The sequence below is a fragment of the Panthera tigris genome, chromosome C1 (genome assembly GCF_018350195.1).
Source record: "Panthera tigris isolate Pti1 chromosome C1, P.tigris_Pti1_mat1.1, whole genome shotgun sequence".
In the NCBI taxonomy this organism is placed as follows: Eukaryota; Metazoa; Chordata; class Mammalia; order Carnivora; family Felidae; genus Panthera; species Panthera tigris.
This window is the reverse complement of record NC_056667.1, coordinates 101572807-101590155: the sequence shown is the minus strand read 5'-3', so window position 1 is coordinate 101590155 and position 17349 is coordinate 101572807. Positions and strand designations below refer to the sequence as shown.

At 45.1% G+C, this 17349-nt stretch overlaps 1 protein-coding gene across 1 annotated transcript; it reads left to right on the top strand.

The window, feature by feature from the left end:
• Window positions 1-1171: 1171 nt before the first annotated feature.
• Window positions 1172-16538, top strand: REG4 (regenerating family member 4). The gene is made up of 6 exons (XM_042996645.1): window positions 1172-1209; window positions 3386-3566; window positions 6585-6682; window positions 9860-9997; window positions 11695-11800; window positions 16051-16538. Exons 2-6 carry the CDS (start codon window positions 3500-3502, stop codon window positions 16116-16118), a joined length of 477 nt encoding a protein of 158 aa, XP_042852579.1. The 5' UTR covers window positions 1172-1209; window positions 3386-3499; the 3' UTR covers window positions 16119-16538.
• Window positions 16539-17349: the final 811 nt, after the last annotated feature.

Genomic DNA, 17349 nt, shown 5'->3' with positions numbered 1-17349 from the left:
TCTCTCTCTCTGTCCTTCCCCCACTTGTGCTCTCCCTCTCTCTCAAAAGTAAATAAATAGGGGCGCCTGGGTGGCTCAGTCGGTTAAGCGTCCGACTTCAGCTCAGGTCATGATCTCGCGGTCCGTGAGTTTGAGCCCCGCGTCGGGCTCTGGGCTGATGGCTCAGAGCCTGGAGCCTGCTTCCGATTCTGTGTCTCCCTCTCTCTCTGTCCCTTCCCCATTCATGCTGTGTCTCTCTCTGTCTCAAAAATAAATAAACGTTAAAAAAATTAAAAAAAAGAAAAAACAAAAAAAATAAAAAGTAAATAAATAAACATTAAAAAAAATTAATAAAAAAAAAAGACTGTGACTCAGGAAACAGAGAGGGCTTGGGGTCAATATCCAGCTCCACCAGTGACCAGCATTGTGAACCTGACAGAGCAGGCTCTCTACACCTCTTAACATCAGGTTTCTTCGGTGTGAAATGGGGGTACACACCCTGCATCACTCCCAGGGATTTGTTAGGATCTCATTAGTGACTTAGGTGAAAACACTGTATGGTAAAATATTGGATCAATGTAAGCTATTTTCACATAATTGCCCTGCATTAGGACAAGATTTCACTACCTTGTTCCTTAGGAACAAGGAGAAGGAACTTAAACAGATTTTTGAGGAACAGAGTGCATGCTGAAGGAGATGGGGTTGGTGCCTTAGAGAGGGAAGTCTGTGTGTATCCCTCAAGCCCACCACAGGGGTACATAAGTTACGTCCAGCCCTGATGGCAAATCCTTTCTGCAAAGATAGAAACATCCCGATTCTCCAGAGTTGAAGTGGGGCATCTTTATAGAAAGGAAGGAGAAATAAAGGAAATCAACAATGTAAAGGGATAAAATGACTGACAAAAGAAAAAGTGAATAAGGCGAGGGGAGGACGGGCTTCTAACAGATTACAGGATATTGTTGGTTTTGATAAGGTAGGATGTAAAGGAAAGATTGTTTGCAAATAGGGAGAGTTTCTTCAGAATATGTTCTCAAGCCTCGCAGATGTTCCTTTTGACTAAAGATAAGACTTTATGGATGGATTGTTATTTTAAACAACATTATTGCTCTATGATTACAACAAAGGTCATATAATTCCAGAGGCAAGAAGATATAAAAACTCAAGTCACTTCCTGGGATCTCTTAGGATGCTGAAGAAAGCAGCGGTCCTCAAGCCTTGAATGCCAACCAGGTAATCCTACACCCAGTTGAGGGCAGAGGGCTTTCTTTGAACATTTGACTTCCTCTGCCAGCTCTTCACTGGGCCAGAAATGAAAAGCTCTAGGTCTAATGATGTTAGTCATGCTTTTTGTTTCTCTCTCTCTCTGTGTGTGTGTGTGTGTGTGTGTGTGTGTGTGTGTTTAATTTGAACTACTTATTTTCTTTCCTCTTTTATTATAAAAAGCATTACCTTTGGTGTCTGTGTCAGGTTAATTCATGGCTGTGCAATCTAACGGCTGTGAAACTTTGGGAAAGTTACTTAATGAATTTTGTGTCTTCATGTGGAAAGCAAGTTAATGATACCTGCATTGCAGCCTCATTATGATTAGATTAGGTGGCATGCAAGAGTTCAATGAATGTCAGTTTGCTAAGATCCATTAGTAGATTCTTCCAAAAGATGCTACACATCCCTTCCCCCAGATAGTTGGTTTGACAGAGAAGTCTTTGCTATTTGTGTTCTAAGGGGGTTGAAGACATTGAAAATACCTCCATCACCTCTGGAAGGGAAGTTCGTCAGAGGAGCATGGGGTTAATGTGATGATATAAAGGTGGGGGGAGGGTGGGGGTGCCTGGGTGGCTCAGTTACTTGAGCGTCCAACTCTTGATTTCAGCTCAGATCACAGTCCCAGGGTCGTTGGATTGAGCCCCCAGTTGGGCTCCACGCTGAGTGTGGAGCCTGCTTAAGATTCTCTCTCCCTCTCCTTCTGCCCCTCCCCCATGTGTACTCTCTCTCTTTTTAAGAAAAAAAAAGAGTGTAAAACAATGTGGTGGGGAGAGGGTTATGACATGCTTCACCTTTTTGTTTAACACTGTGTCTCAGTGCTCACATGTACTTTCATATGCATCTAATCTTTAGATTGCCCAGGAAAGTTTGAATATTATGTTCCATCATTCCTGTAAGCAACCTACTATAAGATAGTTAGAATATGTATTCTGATTTTGGGATCATAAATTATGCTCAAATAAGGATTCAATTAATTATTTACTCATCCTAATAATTATTTGGGAAAAAAATCTTGGACCCGATCCCATGCTTACACTAAAATAAATGCCAGGCAGATGAAAATAAAAGAGGATATGGGCAGATATTTTCATCTTATGTGGATGGTAATGGCTTTTTTTTTTTTTTTTTTTTTTGCTGACATAAATTCCAAATGCTATGAAGGAAAAGATAAATATGACAGTTTTTGAAATTCTCAGTGTGGCAAGAAACAGAAACGAGAAAATGTACAAACTGGCAAATATTCTTAGTTATATGTGAAAGACAATAAATACACAAGAAAAGCCCTACAAATTCCTGAGAAAAAAGATAGTAATCGAACAGAAAAATGCATAAAGCTCTAAGTCAAAAATTTGCAAAAGAAAATTTTAAAGATAAGCATTCTAGAAAAAGATGTTTAAATTCTTTTTATATATTTTTAAAATTTTTTAAATTACTAATTTAAGTAATTTAATTACTAATATGTTAAAAATACTAACAAAAACAATGAGGTTTTTCTTTATCAAGCCAAAATCAGCAAGAAAAAAATGGACAAATTGGGTGTTCTTCAAAGTTTGGGGGAACAGTACTGTTGTCCGCACACTATTGCCCATTTATTTTCTGAAAACAAAACAAAAAAAAAATGTGGTTATCACCTAAGTGTGAAGGAAAGAGGGTTGCCCTAAAGTCAGGAGATCTGGTTATAGCTGTGCGACAATGACCAAATGACTTCATACCCAAAGGCCTCAGGTAGACTCTCACCTGTAAAACGTGGACATTGGACCATATACTCACTTTTAATTCTAACACAGAAAAATTTACTCTTGGGACTGACTTGATTTGATTGAGCTGAATGTATAGAAAGCCCATTACTGCCTCATCTGTGAGAAAGCTTGGCTTAGGCTCCCTCTGCTGATTCCCCAGAGAATAGCAGGAGCAGGCTCTCCACAGTACACTGAGACCAAACGGTCTCCATCCAGACTTTTCAGCCCAGTACAGTTACGTCTCTGGCGCTGGACCAGAGGTCTTGCAGGTGACATAAGTTAACTATTCCCAGTCTCTACATTTAGCTTGAGATTCCCTTCATTGTATAATCTGGGCTTAGGAAAATATTTTGTTTCCTCCATATGTGATTTGGCATCTAAATTCCTGGGTCTGTCTCACCCAGTGTGTTCAGGCTGCAGGTCTAGGCGAATCCAGGAGCTTCAAAGGAAAACTCACAAGGTCTTTGAAACCCTTGTAATAGAGGCTTCTGAAGCACTTCTGTGGCCAGGAGAAGAAGATGGCCCCCCAAAGAATGTGGCTTCTCCTACTGCTGAGCTGTGTACTCAGCACTGAAGTCCTGGGTGGTGAGTATCCGTCACTCAGCTGGGACTGAGCCCACCCACAGCCTGTGTTCATGCAGCACACTGACAGCCATCCATTCACCCCCCCAAAATATTTAGGTGCTACAGGAAGTAGATGTCAAAGACAGGAACGAAAGACAATGTCACATGGTAAAAAAAGTACAAGGACTCGGGTCACCTGGGTGGCTCAGTCGATTAAGCATCCGACTCTTGATTTCAACTCAGATCATGATCTCATGGTTCATGAGTTCGAGCCCCCCATCAGGCTCCATGTTGACAGTGCTGAGCCTGTTTGGGATTCTCTCTCTCTCTCTCTCTCTCTGTCTCTCCCCGACTCTCTCTCTCTCAATAAATAAACTTTAGGGGAAAAACAAGCACAAGGACTATAGAATCAAACAAATTCTAACCTCACGTGGTTGTGAGCCATAGTTAAATCATCAACTAAATGTAGATAACAATAGTTTTGCAAGTTTCTTGTGAAGAGGGAAGGCAATGTGCACCTGACATCTAGTAGTCAATAAGTGAGCGCTATAATTAGAGGTACCCAATGTTTATGCATTGCTTTCCTATTTGAGTATACTGGGAATTCTGGTTTGCAAGGGACTTACAGCCTTGTTGGAGAGATGGCTCCCCCACACATGTAGACCCAGCATCAAGTACAAAGTAACATGTCAACAAAACAAGAATCAATACCCTAGGATCTTCCAGTGGAGAAAGCCAGGAAGAGAACTCATGAGCTGAGAATAAGTATCATGGAGTATCTGAAATGGAAAGAAATGAAATGTGAGCACATCTGGTGTAATGCCTTCGTTCTGTTTATGAGGCCCCAAGAAGGTAGAGACTTGCCCAAGGTCACAAAGCAAGATTACATAATGTTCTGGCGCCTCATCCGGGGTGCTTCTCATAGTCCCGCATGGCCCAGCGAGGGAAACCATGCCTGAGCACGTATATAACCTAACACTACTCCCACTGGGGAGTACTTTGGCCAAGGGGAGAATCAATTGGAAGAAAGCAGGAAGAGAAGCAGAGTTATTTCCGGCATCATGTTGGTGCCCGTGGCTCATGTGTGTGGTCCTTGCCTTAGCCTACCCTGGATGTGTCCTTGTGCTTCAAGGTTCTTTGCCCTCCACCCCATGCTGACTGCCAGCCACCAGTTCTGTCAATCCTTATGGCTGCTCGGGACCGGGGGATTGAGCTGCTTTCTCTGAAACGTGCTAGAATAGGGAAGACTGGGGCGCCTGGGTGACTCAGTCAGCTGAGGGTCCGACTTCGGCTCAGATCATGATCTCGTGGTCTGTGAGTTCGAACCCTGCATCGGGCTCTGTGCTGACAGCTCAGAGCCTGGAGCCTGCTTCAGATTCTGTGTCTCCCTCTCTCTCTGCCCCTCCCCCACTCACACTCCGTCTCTCTCTCCTTCAAAAATAAGTAAACATTAAAAAAAGTAAAAAAAAAAAAAAAGAATATGGAAGACAATGAGAGGTGGCCCTCAACTCTCCTGTGGAGGCAACCAACCAGGTGGTTAGCTCCAGGGGCTTGAAATTCACCCAGGCTAAACCTGGGGAGCGAGAAACCAGTCTCCCGACTCTGGGATCTCACCAGCCCTCTCTGGTTTTTCTCCTCTGGAGGAGGTAGAGCCAGAACATACCACCGGTTACTCTACACTCGCTACTCTACTCTTCTACAGATCTTCCTCCTTGTTGTAGAGACCTCCTGGGATTGCTGCATAGGAAGATTCGGCTGGATAAGGCTGCAGAACCAGGTCATGAATGCCCTGCTAGCCAGAGTAGGGAGCTTATCTGAAAGCATAGGAAGTCCCTAGAGATGTTTAGGCAAAGGATGAAATAGATCAGGGCAAGCGAGTGACAGGAGTGTCATTTGAGTGGGGAGAGAGGAAGTGCTTGCTATGTGACAACGACCGACTGCGGAAGTCTCCGAGGAACGGAAAGACCCCTGCGCTCATCTATAGCACTGGAGTGCAGCCACGTGGTCACAAAGCCCGAGCTCGCCAGCCTGGCATTCCCTTCATCACCGAGGCCCTCTGTATTTCCAGCCATTTCCCTGCTTCTTAAACCTTCAGATTCGGTGATGTGGCCCACTCATTAATCAAGTAGCAGGAAGAGCCTGTGCCTCTCGGTCATGGCTTCCTTGTCCAGACATTGATTCTCCTTTCCCTTTCCACCATGCTTGCCGGGACGATTCCCTCTACTTCAGGCAAACTTAAGTGCTTGCCCTTGTGGTGCACATCTTGCACGTTTCTGCCTCCATCCCTGTGCTCACACACCTCCTTTGCCTAACGTGTCCCCTCGCTATTGACACAACCCAGCTCACCTAGTGTCAAGTTCCATCCAAGTTGCCATCTAACCTGTCCTGTGTCCCCCTGGTCAAAAATACCCACTCCTTCCTTATAATGCCTAAACCTACCAATTTATGCCCTTTGCCCACTCTTGTGCTGCCTTGAATTATAGCTGTTTGACCTGACAACCAATGTGAGGATTCTGCCAATTGCTGAGTGTGGCTATTCTAATTGTGCATTTCATAACTGGAGAGATAATCGTGGGATGGATGTGGGGTCCCCCTGGGTCTGCTATGAAATCGTCTTAGCTAGGGGCAGCTGGGTGGCTCAGTCAGTTAGGCATCTGACTTCGGCTCAGGTCATGATCTCACGGTTCGTAAGTTCGAGCCCTGTGTCAGGCTCTGGGCTGACAGCTCAGAGCCTGGAGCCTGCTTCAGATTCTATGTCTCCTTCTCTCTCTGCACCTCCTGCCTCCTCTCAAAAATAAAATAAACATTAAAAAATTTTAAATCTGATTGTAGTCTTTTCTCCAGTGCACAGTTCCCCTTACAAAGGCCATAGTTCCCTTTGGAGAAAGCTGGGAGAAAGATTACCCGTATAAAGTTTGGGCAGCCCAGCAGGATCCTTCTTCAGGACAGCCAGCCTCCCTTGCATTCTGTAGACTGACGAGTGTGGGAATGGATTGGCTTTGCCATCATCACTTGCAATCGCCTTCTGTGTTTGTGCAGACATCATCATGAGACCCAGCTGTGCTGCTGGATGGTTTTACTACAAGTCCTATTGCTACGGATACTTCCGGAAGCTGAGGACCTGGTCTGAGGCTGAGGTAAGGAATCTGGCCCATGCTAGGACAGGTATCTCTAAAGCCACCTGGAGGTATCTCTAAAGGGGCCATCCAGAGCTGCAGGTCTCATTTGGCTCAGAATTAAGAGTCCTCCCTTGGCATTCTGAGGAGTCACCTGCTGCTGAAGTGCAGAGAATAGCGTTGTGTGTTCTCCTCTTCCAGTTCTATAAGCATGGATGGAGCAGGTGCTATCTGCCCAGATCCTAGGTGAGCTGTGAAGACGTAAGAATGGACAAGAAACAGCCATTACCCTCAAGGAGTTCGCTGTCAGTAAGAAAGACAGAAATACACAAATAGAAGGAGAATGAGAAGATAAAGACCTTCCAGAAAGAACAATTGAATAGCTGCACCAGACTTACCAGAAAGAGCAGTGTGTAGGCAGTCCTGGAGCACACCAGTCTTCAGAACCACCTGACAGAAAGTGAAGCAGTCCAGACAAATGGAAGGCTTCATTGTCTACACAACCCAGCAAATGTGCTGGCTTTATCTCCCTAAGGCTTTGTCTAGAAGATACCCAAAGGGCCACCCCACCTCAGAGGAGTGTGGGAGCCAGTGCTGCCGTTTCTCTGGGTTGTGGCTGTTTAATTGACATGACTGGTTGGGGAAAATGTGGGGTGATCTGGGCCTAGAACGGCCTCAGAATTCTGTGTATAAATAACTCACCAAGGACAGAGCACCTACCAAGTGATAGCTGTTGAGGATACGAAGTCTTCTCTGACCTTAAAAAGTGTGGGGTTAGTGCAAGATTGTGACATTTAAATGGAAAATTCCAATGCAGTGTGAGCATAAGTGACTTTCCCAAGATCACACCCAGAGTAGGTAGCAGAGCAAATCCAGGGAAGTCAGCCCTAATGCAATGCTTCCTGAGCTGATGCGAATGAGAGAGAGAGGGAGAAGGAGAGAGAGAGAGGGAGGGAGAATGTGCTAAATGAAGAAGGGGTTTCTCAGACACTGTCCACTGAAAGGAAAAAAAAAAAGCTGATGGAAAGTAATGGGCCTCTCCTCAATTCTTGAGAAGCAACTTGAAGAAATCTTAAAGGCCACCTGTATTGCCTGTACCCAGACATTCCAAAACTAATTCTGCCCAAAGAGGAAGTTACCTGGGAGGCTTGGGAGTAATACAGACCTGAGTTTGTTTAGTTATTTTTTAAATATAATTTATTGTCAAATTGGCTAACATACAGTGTATACAGTGTGCTCTTGGCTTTGGGAATAGATTCCCATGATTCATCTCTTACATGCAACACCCAGGGCTCATCCCAACAAGTGCCCTCCTCAATGCCCATCACCCATTTTCTCCTCTCCACAACCCACTCCCCCATCAACCCTCAGTTTGTTCTCTGCATTTAAGAATCTCTTTTGGTTTGCCTCCTTCTCTGTTTGAAACTATTTTTTCCCCTTCCCTCCCCCCATGGTCTTCTGTTAAGTTTCTCAAATTCCACATATGAGTGAAAACTTAGGACACCTGTCTTTCTCTAACTGACTTATTTCACTCAGCATAATACCCTCCAGTTCCATCCACATTGTTGCAAATGGCAAGATTCCATTCTTTCTCATTGCCTAGTAGTATTCCATTATACATATAAACTACACAAAAAATTAAAAATAGAATTATCCTATGACCCAGCAATAGACCTGAGTTTAAATCATGACTCTGCCACTCACTAGTTATAGCCGTACCTCACTCTACCAGTTTTCTTGCTTTAACATGGGGATGTCACTTTTACCCCATGGCCTTGTCAGAAGGATTCATTAAAATAACTTACCAAGAGGGGCGCCTGGGTGGCTCAGTCGGTTAAGCGTCCGACTTCAGCTTAGGTCACGATCTCGCGGTCCGTGAGTTCGAGCCCCGCGTCGGGCTCTGTGGTGACAACTCAGAGCCTGGAGCCTGCTTCTGATTCTGTGTCTCCCTCTCTCTCTGCCCCTTCCCCGTTCATGCTCTGTCTCTCTCTGTCTCAAAAATAAAATAAACGTTAAAAAAAAAAATAACTTACCAAGAGCTTATTACACATGCTGGGTGTTCATTTGAGGTTCTTAAGGCAAAAACGGTCCAGGATTGGTACAAAGCCTTAGCAGAGTTAATTGCTCCTGAACATAGTGCAGAGAAGGTGCTGGAAAAGGACCCAACAAATAAATACCTTGGCTGCTGCTGCTAGTTGCCAATATTGAGGGCCAATCTTAGTTCTCGAAATTCCTGGTGTGGAGGGGACCATGAGAATGACAGTTTCCAGGTCTGAGTTCCAGGTCCTGTTGTGGCACTACCAGGAGCGTGAACTTGGAGAGAAAATCTCACTGAACCACAGAGACTCTTTGCTCTTTTGTCCCAGGAACCCTTTGTGACTGGGCCTCTCACTAAACGTTGATTGGTAATCTGGCTTCCATGCCTCACTAGTTTGACAGTCAAATGAAGTTATGAAAACATGCCGGTGTTGTGAAATGGTCGGCAAGGGTGAGGAATGCATTAACATCCAACACCAGCCATGTCTAATCACGAGCAAGATACCAAAGGGGGGCATTGAAGTAGCAACTGCAGCCAAAACCATGTTTTCATTACATTAAATTGCATCATGGAGGCAGAACCTGTAATACAACCGCAAAAAAGCGTAAGATAAGTATACTTCTCTAGAAGATGTGGATATATAAAATGTTTGCCTTGTTTATTGGGACAGTATGTTTCCAGTTAGAGAATGGTTATGCCACGTTTCATCCAATCCCTAAAACAAAAGGTGATTATCATTCAGGAATCGAGAAGAAAAATCCAGATTGCCTTCTCTCGATAGCATCTTTGAAAAGCAAGAATTTGGGATCCAAAAAAGACATATAGGGGCGCCTGGGTGGCTCAGTCAGTTAAGCATCTGACTCTGGATTTCAGTTCAGGTCATGATGTCATAGTTCATGAGATTGAGCCCCACGTCTGTCTCTGCGCTGACAGTGTGGAGCCTGTTTGGGATGCTCTCTCCCCTCCCTCTCTGCCCCTTCCCTGCTCCAAACAAACAAACAAACAAACAAAAGACATACAGGAGTAAAACAAGTCCGGGTCTGGTGCTGAGGGTTTTAAAAGTTGCCGCAGAGAAGATAGTTATGTACTTACTAGGGTTCTGGGGTGAGGACTATGTGTTTAAACCTCAGGAGATGATTAGCACAACTTCTTGCCCACAGTACGAGTGTCAGTTGTATGGAAATGGAGCCCACCTGGCATCTCTCCAGAATGCAAAGGAAGCCAACATCGTAGCGAAGTATATAAGTGGCTACCAAAAAACCAAGCCTGTATGGATCGGCCTGCATGACCCACAAAAGGTAACCCCAGACTTGGCCCACACGTGTCCCATTGGGAGAGCCAGATAGATGGTCCCTGCATGGGAAATGGCTTCCAGGCCTACTGACAGAGGCACAGGGAGTGAATCTTTTTCAGTTACTGCCTCCAACCAACAGAGGCCAAAGCCTCAAGGTCTAGGTCTCAGTTCTGGCCCTTGACGGAGGAAATTATTTCAATGGCATCACTTTGTAGAACTTCTATCTAATTAAAGTCCTCCCAAATCTTAGAACACAAAATGACCGGCTTTTCACAGCCTAAAAAAAAGTTATGGGGTTCCGTCAGTTGGGCATCCAACTCTTGACTTCGGCTCAAGTTAGGACCTCATGGTTCCTGAGGAGGAGCCCCACATCAGGCTCTGCACTAACAGCATGGAGCCTGCTTGGGATTCTCCCCCCCACACCCTTCCCCTGCATCTGTTCTCTCTCTCTTTCAAAATAAATAAGTAAACTTTTTTTTTAAGCTGTGTAAGCATATATAGATACATACACATATATGAAAACATACACACACATACACGCACATACATCTGTTAGGGGATGTAGCTTAATTAAATTCCCATTAGATCTTGAGTTAAAGTTGGGAACTTTCAGCCAAGCTTTTTCCTAGATGCTATTATTTTTTTTCATGTTACCCATAACTTTTTTTTCACTAGACCTTCATTTTAATCTCCATCAGTACCTCATTGTAAAGAATGGTATGTGAGGTCTTTGGGCTGGTTGCCGAGGTCCCTCTGTGGGAGCTGCAGTTTACAGATTCTTCATGGGAATCTTCTATAGTTAACCCAAACAAACATAAGGAACACCAGAAAAGAACCCCCAGACTTCCCGTTTCTTGATAAAACTTCGCCATAGATGTTGCAAATAATTTATACAATTAATTACACATTTTTATGTATTTACATTGCTGTCAATCAACTCTCTTCTTCAGAGTTAGGACAAATATTTACATCTATTTATACAATTTTGGGGGTATTTAATTTTCTACATTCATAACTAAAGAAAGTAATTGGCTAATAAAGTCCTTAAAAATGTGTAATGTCTCTAGTTATCAAAGATGCAAATTAAAATAGAAATATAATTTGACTTATCAGATTATCAAACTTTTGCTTTGTCTTAATGAATAATATTTTTAAGGACATAAAGACATTGTCCAGTAGATGGAAAGCAGTTTGGCCATGCATATCAGTACCCTCAAAATATTCACATCCTTTGACCCATTAATTCCACTTCTGGGTTTTTATCCTAAAAAAATAAGTTTAAGTACAGAAACAGCTTCAGGAACAAAGTAGTTCATAGCGGTATTCTTTATAATCATTGTAAATTAGAAACAACATAAACATCATCAATACCATTAAGGTAAATTATAGTGCACCATGACCATTTAAAAATGTTTTGAAAGCAAGATACACAGTTGAGTATGTATTTTTAAAGACCACCACCTATTTTAGTCCATAAAAAGATCGTGATAAATAAAAATGTTTACACCAGAAGTAAATATGCCAAAATCAATAGTAATGTTTTCCTCTTTAAATGGGGTGACTTTTCTCTTTTTCATTCTGTGCACATCCCTGTGCTTCTTGTGATGAAAGATTTTTACGGGTTTTCAAGGGGCCTGAGAGGACCGCCTGGCTGTGAGCAGGTGCACAGGCTGACTGTCTTCCATCTGTGGTCACTTGCAGAGCCAGAAGTGGCAGTGGATCGATGGGGCCTTCTATTTGTACAAAAAATTGTCGGCCAAGTCCGCACGTGGGAACAAGTACTGCGTGGAGATGAACTCCAGGGAGGGTAAGATCCGCCACCCCCCCCACCCCCACCCCCCACCCCGGCCCCATTTCACACCAGCAGATCTGTTTTCCACAGGATGGTGGCCTTGCCACAGACATTATTTACCAAACCACAGTCATTTGTGATCATTTTACAATCTTTGCCATATCCATAGACCAACTATTCTTAATTATCTTCTTTAAAATACACTCACTTTTTTTCTTAAATACACTTACTTTTATTTTTATTTACATTTTATTTATTTATTTTGAGAAAGAGAGAGTGAGAAGGGGAGGGCCAGAGAGAGAGAGAGAGAGAAAGAGAGAGAGAGAGAAGGAGGGAGGGAATCTTAAGCAGGCTCTGCACTGTCAGCGCAGAGCCCGATGCAGGTCTCAAACCCATGAACCGTGAGATCGTGATCTGAGCCGAAACCAAGAGTTGGACTCTTAATCGACTGAGCCTCCCAGGGGCCCCAAATACATTTATTTTTTAAATCCTATTATGTACATATGAAGGGGAAAGATGTCACATTTTGGGAAACCCAGGCTACAGGAAAGAAATACATATAACTTCTTTCTGAATTCCTTCTAGTTTGGGTTCCCCACGAGCCCTGGGAACCTCATCTTTGCCTGCCTCCTGCCCTCTTGTTTGTTTCCCTGAGTTTTGTTCCCAAAATGCAGGGCCCAGAACCTTAGCTCTAGGCTGCACACAATCGCTTGAGTCTCCTCGTTTTTCTTGTCTTTCATTCCTCGCTTTTTATGCTAATAACTTCCAGTTTTCAACTTTTGTACCAATGACATTTGGGGCTGGATAATTCTTCATTGTGGGAGCTGTCCTGTTCATTGTAGGTTCAGGATATCCTGGTCTTCAATCTTCAGAGTGGGTAGAACCACTCCCCCACCACAGGTTGTTACAACCCAAAATGTCTCCAAATGTTGCTAAATGTCCCCTGGGGGCAAAATTGCTAGCATTTGAGAACCATGGAGATTAAGTGATGTTGAAAAGTCTTCTGCTGTAAAACAAGAAAACAGAATAGCAAAGAGAAAGAGGCTATTTGATGCCGAAGACAACATCCTAGTGGGTTTAAAAGGCCATCATGGTGTCACCGAGACACCCTTCCTAGGTAGGAAGTGGGCCTGGGAAAGGCCTGGACTGAGGACTCAGGAACATGACGCAGGGTGGCTGTTGTCTGGGGAATAAAGTTTTCATATGCACAAAAAAAGAGTGTGAAAATTTTCCAACAGCAAAAGATGAATGGTAGAAATAAGGTAACAAACTGAGGCCAGGTCGAGACCCTTTGCAATAAGAGGGTCTCCTCACGGGCAGAGGAAGGGCTTCCCAGTGACTTGTAGAGCCCACAGTTGCTGCTGGGAAAGGCATAGACAGCTCCGATGGAAGGAACACAACCAAGACCAATAGGTAGAAACTGGTAATACGTGGATTTCTATCTAAGGGGGGGAAAGTTTAACAATTAACACTATCCAAAACTAGAACGTGCAGGAAGCAGTGAGAACCCCATCACTAGAATTAACCAGGCAAAAGTGGACATTGTAGTTGCAGTACCAAAAGCATGAGAAGAGGAGCACATGGCACATGAAGGAATCAATCGAGGAACACTTTTGAAGTATAAATTCCAAGGATCACTTTGGACCTACAGCATCAGAATCTCTAAGGCTGGAGGCCAGACCAGCTTTGGGGAAGCAATGGACTAGACACCTTTCAGAGTCCTTCCTGTGATTCTGAGATTTCAACTGGACCAACTTCTCAAACACAAGTCTTTCCCATCAGTCCGTGTTCACATGGGCAAAATCCCAGGAACGAAGCCACCTGTGTGGGAACTGGAACCCTGATGTCTTCCTGAGAACTAGCTCTAGGTCTTTCAGACTCTCTTCCTTTTCTGGGTTCACTCAGCCCAGCTCTTAGGTACCAGAATACAGGTACTCAAGCCAGAAAAGCACAAGGAATGAAACAAGGATTAGCAAGAAACTGGTGGAAGGTAGGATTTTAGACAGCCTTCCCTTGGCCCTGTCAGTGTCATTTTCTATTTGTGTAACAGATTTAGCCCCGCCAACTCAGTGGCTGAATTGTTTCCTTCAGACCCAAAAGGTATGGTATTAATGTCCCCAAACACCGCCACACACACGTCCTGTGTGTGGCTAGACCTGTTCCTTTTTTATGTCTATTTAGAAAGACCCTCAGAGGCCATTTTGTCTGGTTGGTTCTTTCACCCCCTCTGACTCCTTTTCTGCACCACGGCGGAACGTGCTTGTGACTCTCTGACAAATTGCCCTTACAGTGCTTTCTGACAACTCTACTGGTCCTCTCTGACACATTTAAAAATGTAGTGCTACAAGTTAAACGGAAACTTCAGGGGCACTTGGGGGGCTCAGTTGGTTAAGCATCCAACGCTTGATTTTGGCTCAGGTCACGATCTCACCATGGTGAGATGGGAGCCCTGAGGCAGGCTCCACGCTGGCAAGGAACCTGCTTAAGATTCTCTCTCCATCTCCTTCTGCCCCTCCCCTGCATGCATGCTCTCTCTCCCCCTCTTTCTCTCTCCCTGTTTCTCAAAAATAAACAGAAATTTCATATTCAATGGAGTTGGAGTCAAGACCATGGGCTCTGCCTTTGGAATGCCTGGGATGGGATTCCAGTTCCTTCAGTTAGCTCTGTGACCCTGAGCCGATTTCCTACTTCTCTGTGCCTCAGTTGCCTCTCCACAGAAAGGGAAAACCAAGAGTACTAATCACCTGAACACATATATGTGAAGTGCTTATCCCAGTCAGGGTAGACTCATGGTTCTCCAACCTGGAGGGGAGGGGTATGGTCTACACACACCTCTCTGGTGTAGAGGAACGGAGGAGGAGAGTGCAATCAGACTCCTCCCTAGGTTGGTGCCCATGGGGGAGCTGCCTGTGTTCTTGATTATTTGAAGCCTGGAGCCGTGTTCTCCCGGCCCCACACCCTGTCAGTACCTAGAACTCGTCGTCTCCATATCATTACTCTCTGTGGCCCGGCTCTGGTTGCCATGGACATGGGCATGGGCTGGCCCCATCCTCTCTACCTCTGGAGACCTCTGAAGGGGAGGTGGCACACCTTCCCCCACTTTGCCTGGCAGTGTCCTCTGTCCCCGGGGCTCTCATCCCACCAACACACACTGGCCCCAGGGCAGGACGCACAGGTCAGAGCCAGGCGGAGAGACGTCTAACGACTCACCACTCTGCTGCCCACACCGCAGGGTGATAAGCGGATCTGTGGACGGCCCTGGTGGGCCCTGTCCACAAAAATACTTCCGTTTCCAAGATCACCTGCTCCTTGCCGTCAGTCCTTCTTTATAAAGGGGTGGCCTGTGGGACATGACTGGCTCAGCAGCTTCCAATTCTTTGAACATCTTAGAGCCTCAGCTGCGGACTTTGGAAAAACCACCTCCGCATCCTTGCAGCCTCCTGTTCCAGACACAAAAGACCCCCGCTTTTAGGTCCAGCTCTGTCTTCCCCTCCAAAGTTTCACTGGCATGGGGCTTCTGCAATTGTGCGTGACGTTTACATTATTTTTCTTTCCGTGAACAAACTTAGTGCTGGTATTTGTCAGAGAAACAGAAGTAATTGGATGTATACGGAGAGAGATAGATTTCTTTTAAAGAACTGGCTCCCAGGCGCCTGGGTGGCTCGGTCAGTTAAGCATCTGACTTTGGCTCAGGTCATTGATCTCATGGTTCGTGAGTTCCAGCCCCACATCGGGTAAGCTCGAGCCCTGCTTTGAGTGAGTCCCACTTCTCTCCCTCTCTCTCTCTGCCCCTCACTCACTTGCACCCTCTCTCTCAAAAAAAAAAAAAAAAAAAAAGGCTTTTGTGATTGTCGGGCCAGCAAAGCTGACATGCGCAGGGCAGGCTAGGGACTGTGAGTTCCCACATGCACTGATGTCACAATCCTGAGGCCAGGGCACTCTGGAAGCAGAATTCCTTGCTCTTTGGGAAAACTCGGTCTTTTCACTGATTGGATGATTACCTACATTATGGAGGGTAGTCTGCTTCGCTCATTCAATTTTCTCATTACTAGTTTAAATACTAATCACATCCCAAACAAATCACCTCCTCAGCAACACATAGACTGGTATTTGACCCAACGCTTGGGCCCACCTCCTAGCCCAGTCCACGCATGAAATTAAGCATGGCAGTGCACTTCCCGGGGTTCCAAGCAAGAGACCCAGGGAACGCTGGTAAGTGCAATACAGAACTGGAGGGATTTGAACGTCTGTTTATTTTCTTGCAGACTTTTTAACTTGGAGGAGCAACGAATGCAGCACGCACCAGCACTTCCTGTGCAAATACCGAGTGTAGAGCACGAATCGAGGCTGTGCTCACCCCACACATGCCCCTGCCTTCCTCCCTCTGTGCATGCTGGCTGCGTCTGATCATTGTCTCAGAGCAAACACGGCAACTGAGGCTGATCGGCCCTGTCACACTCACTCTTTTAGGTTTATTAGCGTCCGAGGCCTCAACACTGTACGACAGTGGCTTCTATGACAATTACAGGAAATGTGGCTTTGGTGTGATCTCGTTTGCATTTCTTAGAAGCACCCCCAGAGAGGAGAGGAAGTGTGGCTGGGCCGCCCACGCAGTTCGGGATGTGTGGATGGCCATCGGCTTCCCCCACGGTGCTGTGCCAACCGGTCAACACAGAGTCTTACGCCAGAACCTGAGAACACCCCCCTGCACCCCTGTGACCTTAGCAGCCCAAGACAGGTTAAGAAGCTGGCTTGGGGAAGGGTGCAGCGAAGGGAGGGGGAGTGAACAAACAGCGCGCTGGCCCTCCTGCCCCCTGCCCCACTTCTTCCTTCCTCCCCCCACACCCTTGTCACTCTTTTGGAAGCCAGAGAGGAAGACATCAGAGATAACGTATTGCTTCCTCTAAGCACGAAAAAGCTTGTTAACCCAAAGGATAAATGTCTTCATGGTGGGAGTCCAGGCAAGATGATTGGCGGATGGAAAAGGGTCATTCTTTGGAAGCTGATAGGTCAGCAAAAAGCAACCACCAACGCCTTCGAGGGTTCTGGGGAGCCACTGTTGGAGAAACAAAGAAAGGTATCAGATTCTTTGACCGAGATGGTAAGATAAATCAGGAATGCTAGACAGCCAGGGGCCATGTACGAAAATCATTGGGGCAAGTGCCAGATTCCGTGGTATTTCCTGTAAGAACTAACAGAATGTGAAGGAAACATGGATCACAATATCCCAAAAAGGTAGAGGTTCCCAACGTCTTCTGACTAGAGGCCACGTGGGAGGTAGGCCCACCTACCTCCCTAATTCATTCATACTCTCTGGAGGAAAAGGAGCTCATGATGGCAGAGAAGTAAAGAGAAACAAAATAAAAATCCAAGAAGGGATGAACAACAGATGTACCAACACAAAACAAAGTAAAATCTAATAGTCATTCTGTAAATACTTTAAACATATGTAACAGCTCCAGCTGAAGAGCAACACCAACCTAAAATACTCTTTTAAAAAAAATTTTTTTTAATGTTTATTTTTGAGAGAGAGAGAGAGAGGGAAGGGGCAGAGAGAGCGAGAC

Bases quoted from the DNA above. Each gene is read 5' to 3' on its own strand.
- REG4 (XM_042996645.1), top strand. From the start codon at position 3,500: ATGGCCCCCCAAAGAATGTGGCTTCTCCTACTGCTGAGCTGTGTACTC. The intron at 6,683-9,859 runs GTAAGGAATCTG...TCTTGCCCACAG, and splicing joins GGACCTGGTCTGAGGCTGAG to TACGAGTGTCAGTTGTATGG. The intron at 9,998-11,694 runs GTAACCCCAGAC...GGTCACTTGCAG, and splicing joins GCCTGCATGACCCACAAAAG to AGCCAGAAGTGGCAGTGGAT.